The 6,276-nt window shown below is 37.5% G+C and overlaps 1 protein-coding gene and 1 long non-coding RNA gene across 13 annotated transcripts; one reads left to right on the plus strand and one right to left on the minus strand.

The window, feature by feature from the left end:
* Window positions 1–19: 19 nt before the first annotated feature.
* LOC112512233 (G-type lectin S-receptor-like serine/threonine-protein kinase At4g27290) lies at window positions 20–3,290 on the plus strand. Of its 4 annotated transcripts, none has more exons than XM_025118099.1 (7): window positions 20–1,343; window positions 1,504–1,583; window positions 1,675–1,866; window positions 1,979–2,189; window positions 2,307–2,544; window positions 2,674–2,824; window positions 2,934–3,290. In XM_025118099.1, the coding sequence occupies exons 1-7, from the start codon at window positions 20–22 to the stop codon at window positions 3,219–3,221; spliced, it is 2,484 nt and encodes an 827-aa protein (XP_024973867.1). In that variant the 3' UTR covers window positions 3,222–3,290. The 4 variants fall into 4 exon arrangements, with proteins under 4 accessions (XP_024973867.1, XP_024973868.1, XP_024973869.1 ...); XM_025118100.1 differs by having other exon boundaries at window positions 20–1,298; window positions 1,465–1,590; window positions 1,712–1,866; XM_025118101.1 differs by having other exon boundaries at window positions 20–1,298; window positions 1,465–1,583.
* LOC112512235 lies at window positions 338–6,276 on the minus strand. 9 transcript variants are annotated; one of them, XR_003069222.1, is made up of 8 exons: window positions 6,194–6,276; window positions 5,218–5,400; window positions 4,847–5,034; window positions 2,643–4,721; window positions 2,214–2,552; window positions 1,966–2,115; window positions 1,435–1,563; window positions 1,111–1,322 (listed from the first exon to the last, which is right to left on the minus strand). It is a non-coding gene; the product is annotated as an uncharacterized LOC112512235 (long non-coding RNA). The 9 variants fall into 9 exon arrangements; XR_003069219.1 differs by adding an exon at window positions 338–490 and having other exon boundaries at window positions 1,271–1,322; window positions 1,440–1,563; window positions 2,643–5,400; XR_003069217.1 differs by adding an exon at window positions 338–490 and having other exon boundaries at window positions 1,271–1,322; window positions 2,643–5,400.

Consider the following 6,276-nt stretch of genomic DNA (forward strand, 5'->3'; position numbering starts at 1 on the left):
GTTTTACAAGAACACATCAATGGAGGTTTATGTTCATCCCATCCTTGTGTTATTCTCAAGTACCATACTCTTTCTCCTCTCAAGGTCTGCTGCAGTAGACACAATATCAAGAAATCAAGCAATCAAAGATGGTGACACCATTGTTTCAGATGGTGACATGTTTGAACTGGGMTTTTTTAGCCCTGGAAAGTCCAGGAATCGGTACCTGGGGATATGGTACAAGAAGATATCAAAGGGTACCGTTGTATGGGTTGCCAACAGAGAGAAACCAATCAACGATACATCTGGCATTTTTGAAGTCAGTAGAGAAGGAGTCCTACAGATTCTCAGTGCCGGTAATACTTTGATCTGGTCATCCAATTCAACGGTATCTGTCAGGAGYCGTAACCTGGAGGCACAACTTCTGGACACCGGGAATCTTGTTCTGTGGGATGAAAGTAGCACCAAAGAAAATCCCATCTGGCAAAGTTTTGATTATCCTGGTGACACACTGCTGCCAGGAATGAAAATTGGAAAGGATTTGGTATCAGGAAGAGAGAAGTATTTAACATCTTGGAAGAGTCCTGATGAACCTTCTATAGGTCTATACAAAAACTGGATAGACACAAATGGATATCCACAAATATTTCAGAGGGAAGGTCGAGTTATACACTCCAGGCATGGACATTGGAACGGTGTTGGGTTTCATGGCTTTCCTGTTGAAAACCCAAATTCAATTTATTCAGTAGAGTTTGTTATTAATGAGAAAGAAATATATTATAGATATAAACAGAAGAATTCAGTTCTTCCAAGGATACATGTGTCATCAGAAGGCATCACACTACAATTAAACTGGATCGAGCGAACCCTAGAATGGGCCGTGTATGGAAATATAGTAGTTGATAGTTGTGGTCGTTATGCACGCTGTGGTCCTTATGGAACGTGTAGCATCAACATGTATCCCCCCTGTAGTTGTCTGGAAGGTTTTGAACCACGACTACCAGAGGAATGGAATGCAGCAGATTGGTCTGGTGGGTGTCAACGTGAACAACCTTTGCAATGTGGGATTGAGGATGGCTTTTGGAAAATTTCAGGAGTAAAATTTCCAGATACACGACGTTCAAGTTACAATGTGAGCATGACACTTGCCGAATGTGAGATGACTTGCAAAAGGGATTGCTCTTGTACCGCTTATGCACAATTAGATATCAGAAACGGTGGAAGTGGATGTTTGCTATGGTTTGATGAACTGATGGACATAAGAGAATATGATGAAAAGCAAGAACTTTACGTAAGAATGGCAGCCTCTGAGTTAGCAGGTACACCACATTTTGATCCTACAACTGTCAAAGGTCCTTCAGTCAGTACTACCAGTTATGTGCTAAAACTCGTAGAAAATTACTATATACAGAGTCATATATATAGAATAGCAACAATATGTGTTTGTAGAAAGACATTACTAACTATTGTATCCTTTAACAAAAGGCCGCATGGTCTCTCAATCCCGCTTCATCAAGAAAGAAGTACTCATCGTGGTGCTGACAATTTCATCTGCTGCACTGCTTCTGTCGACGATAGCATATGCTTGTAGAAAAACAAAGAAAGCACGAGGTAAGTCATTTTTGTAGTTCTAGAAATGAAACAGTAGCCAACATCCACACAAATTGCAAGTTTGTAAGAGTACAATTCTTTTAGCAGATTCACATAATTAAGACATTCAACTTCTTTGTAGGAAACTGGAATGCCYTTGATAAAAAGMATGCTAGTGTTMAAATGGATGATCTTGATACGCTGCCATTTTTTAACCTATATGAAATAGCCAAGGCTACAGATAATTTCAGCATCAACAATAAGATTGGAGAAGGTGGCTTTGGTCCTGTTTACAAGGTAACTTATTGATATTGAATAAAAAARAAAGAGTATCAGTCTCATGATGCAGAAGTAAAAAATAAATTAAATAGAAATGTTAGTATCATAAGCCCTAACCTTAAACTTTTAGGGTGTGTTGGAAGATGGAAGAAATGTAGCTGTGAAGCGGCTCTCAGAAACATCTCAACAAGGGATTGATGAGTTCAAGAATGAAGTCATTTGTATTGCAAAACTTCAGCATCGGAACCTTGTGAAGCTTCTTGGATACTGCATTCATGGGAATGAAATGATTTTGATTTATGAAKACATGGCTAATAAAAGTTTGGACTCATTTCTATTTGGTTYGACTCTCTCTAGTGCCTTACTTTCACATATCTTGTAGTCTTCTTGTTGAATTTCTTGGAAAATTCACACATAGATCAGCAGCATACATGGACTAAGTAGTTCATATTGGGCAGATGAAAGCAGAAGTTCAATGCTTGACTGGCCTCAACGCTTTCAAATTATMCATGGTATGGCTCGAGGTATTCTTTATCTACATCAAGATTCTTGCCTTCAAATCATCCATCGAGATCTCAAGGCAGGTAATATTTTGCTGGACAGTGATATGAATCCAAAAATATCCGACTTTGGCCTTGCTCGAAAGTTTGTAGGGCAGGATGCCATGGCTAAGACGAAGAAGGTTGTTGGAACATAGTAAGAATCTGTAAAACATACCGCACTCAGTTAATATTCCCACTTTTTTCAGAAAGAAAAGGGGAAAATAGAAACAAACAAGAAGTTCCAATAGTAACCTGTATGTTTATATCGTTGAACTTTGTGCAGCGGTTACATTTCTCCTGAATATGCAGTACACGGACGCTTCTCTATAAAGTCAGATGTTTTTAGCTTCGGTGTTCTTGTGCTGGAGATAGTGAGCGGGAAGAAAAACAGAGGGTTCTCTCATGGAGATCACAGTGACAACCTTCTTGGACATGTAAGTTATTCTGGTAGACTAAACCCTATGAACTCCACAAGGAACTAAGCGTATTCTTTAAACCTTGCTCTTTTAGCATACTTATAAATATGAAGTTTGATTTCTTCAGGCATGGAGACTCTATAAAGAAGACAAGTCCATTGAAATCATGAGTGAATCTTTACGCAATTCATGCATTGTCTCAGAAGTACTACGATCAATACATGTYGGGTTATTGTGTGTGCAACATCATGCAGAAGATAGGCCAACTATGTTGTCAGTGGTTTTGATGCTYGTTAGTGAGGGTRTTTTKCCTCCACCGAAACAKCCAGCTTTTTTCATCGAAGAAAGTTACCGAGAGCAGGACTCTGTTTCATCAATTGATGAATATATGATAACACTAATGTATGCTAGATAGATTACATGTGTTTATGTGTGATGTACATACCTGTTGTGGAGTATCCCATCTGTCTCCTTCAAATTTCCCYAATTAAGATCCTAATCATSGGTTTCATGGCTTTGTCTCTGTAAACACATCCAGTYGGTAGCTTGATGTTAGTGCTCCAAACAAGCTTCGTGATGCTGTATGGAACTGTGTATCTTAATGTTCTTTTTTCAGCTTGTTTTCTGGCATGGTAGTATGCAGCATWACAGAATAGTTAAACCTTTGATCTTTCTAGTAGAGATCAAGATAAATTTCCATAGGTGGGAAAGGAAACAAATATTTACTTCCTATACAATTCCATAGTTGCAAGAATAAAATCACCAAGCGTTAGGGGTGCCAAACTTCGAATGAAATGACTTCAGATCATTAAACTTGCGTGTGAGCCCAAGTTTTGCTGGTACGAATGTTGCACTGAGGTTGACCATGATAAACTTTGGTACTTTCTTTAAAGAGTAAGAATCTTTCCAGACTTTTTTGTGTATATATTCAACACAGGCCTCAACTCTGTTCTTGTTTATTTCCATGCAACTCTTTTGTTTTTACTTCGTAGTGCATATTTATTAACAAGTTTTCCAGAGACAACGCTCTGCAACAAAGGTAGCTGGCTCCAKTATTGGTAATGGTAGCACAAACTGAATCATAGTTTTAGCACCGTTGAGGATGGTAAAAAATTTACATTACAACAAACAAGTTCATAGTGGCATGGGACCTCAGTGKCCCCTTCTTAAATCTGCCACTGGATCTGAAGAACAAGAAAACAAAGCAGAAACAAAAAAATAAAATAAAGAGAGAAGAATRAGCTGAAARCYGCTTGCTTTTATAGTGCTGAATAAATGAACCTTTTACAGGCTCACAAGACCTAACATTAGCAAATTTATATAAAATAATAATAATTCAATCTCATTCGTGGGAATGAATAAAAAATCATTTCTCTTTCCTTCCATCAAGTTTTAGAGAATTCTCTAAACTTGGAGTTTTCTCTTGTTGGAGCAAAATAGAGAACAAAACCTCCATTTTYTCTATTTTAGAGAATCTGTTGGAGATGCTCGAATGAGATGGAAGACCAAATCGATTCCAACGTGGGAAGACGTGGTAAAAGGTAAAAGCAACTAAACTAAAAATAAATAAAAACTCTAAACAAAGACGGTGGCTGCTGGTCCTACTGGTGTGGACTCTTCAACTTGATGAATAATTACTGTATCATTTACCCATTTAAAGCAAGGGAGAAAATTGAAGATATACAATTCAATTATGCCGGCTTGGTCTTTTTAGCTTTCAGTTTTATTTGCACAATCCCATTTGAAGTTCTAAAAATTCACCACTTGATGAGGTTTAGCATTTKAATGCATAGAAGACCAAATAAATTGTAAGGAAAAWTCAATCAGTTGATTGATATGAATCAAGCCATAATAKTACTCCCTTCTGTTACCTTCTTTCTCATGCTAACAGCTTGTAGTTCAGCAGACACCATAGCTGTGTATCAAAACATCACAGATGGTGAGACCATTGTTTCGGAGAACTAAAAATTCGAGATGGGTTTCTTTAGCCCAGGAAGTTCAGAAAATCGATACTGGGRATATGGTTTAAGAACACATCACCTCATACAGTTGTATGGGTTGATAACCAGGAAACTCCACTCTTCGATACCTCAGGCATTTTCAAATTGGACAGCAAAGATATCCTGTCTCTTGTCAATTGTGGCAGCACAGACATCATTTGGTCATCCAATTCCTCGGCATCCAGCACAAATATCATGCMCATGGCACAACTCTTAAATGGTGGTACTCTAGTAATCAAGGATGAGGATACTATAAGCAATGAAAGTTTGATTTGGCAAAGCTTTGATTATAAGGATGAAAAAAATGTCTGGAAGGAAAATTTCATTTGGCAAAGTTTTGATTACTCTGGAGATACCTTTATACCAGGAATGAAATTGGGCAAGAACCTCATAACAGGAGAACAGAGATACCTGACATCATGGAGGAGTGCAGATGATCCTTCCCCGGGTGAGAGAAGGATGAGTAGGATTTCTATTGACAACGTCCCCAGGAGAACAGAGATACCTGACAGTTCTACCTTAGAGATTTCTATTGACAACGTCCCAATGAGAAGGATGAGTAATACTGTTGGCAACCATGTTTCAAACAAATTGCTGCAGATTTAATAGTCAAATGCAACTTTAAAAGAAAAACAAAATGAGTGAAAATGATACTTAATATTGATATAACTTAAGAATTATATCTTAAWAGCCAAGGTCCTATTTTCTGATGATATCTTAAGAATTAGGCTATGAAGTCATAGTTTCTGATGATATAAATCTGTACTAAAACAGTGTCTGTTTACAGCCCAAAAAGGCAAATATGGTTGTCGAAGACAACTGTTCAACACCCTCTCGGGGGATTGACCAATTATATGTATAATAATACCATCTGGCCATAGTATGAGTACAACTTTGACCCAACAAACAACATGTCCGCTATATTCTCATACACTTGGAAGTTCGAACACATCAAGTGTATGATCAAACTGAGACTAAACTGACTTAACATTTTTTTCTCAAATCTTTGAGATGCAACATCATGGAAGCATCAAATCAGCAGCTTTATAATCACCATAATGTGTTATATCGTGCATATTTTCCCAAATTGATTACTTGTACTCGAATATGAATTCTCTAAGTCTTTATCCACAAAACTCTCCACATATTTACTGAAATTACTCTCTGAGTGATGATAATTCGTCATTTAACAACATGCCATACTATAAGTTTATCAAAGCATAACCAAGAAATCCTTGGCTTTAACTCTATTCCACATGCATATGAAACTTACGAACAATTTGTGCTCAAATTCCTTATCCAAGGCTAAACTCTACTGCAAACCAATCAAAATCACATATTATACATGTACTGCTCACATGTATTGAATTCAAATATGAAATTGAACCTGCAAAACTTGATTTCTTGGTTGAATCTTCGAAATCTCCACTCGATCGAGCTTGGTCATCAATTTCGTAGTTCCTCCACTCG

This window comes from Cynara cardunculus, assembly GCF_001531365.2.
Source record: "Cynara cardunculus var. scolymus isolate 2C chromosome LG 5, CcrdV1, whole genome shotgun sequence".
In the NCBI taxonomy this organism is placed as follows: Eukaryota; Viridiplantae; Streptophyta; class Magnoliopsida; order Asterales; family Asteraceae; genus Cynara; species Cynara cardunculus.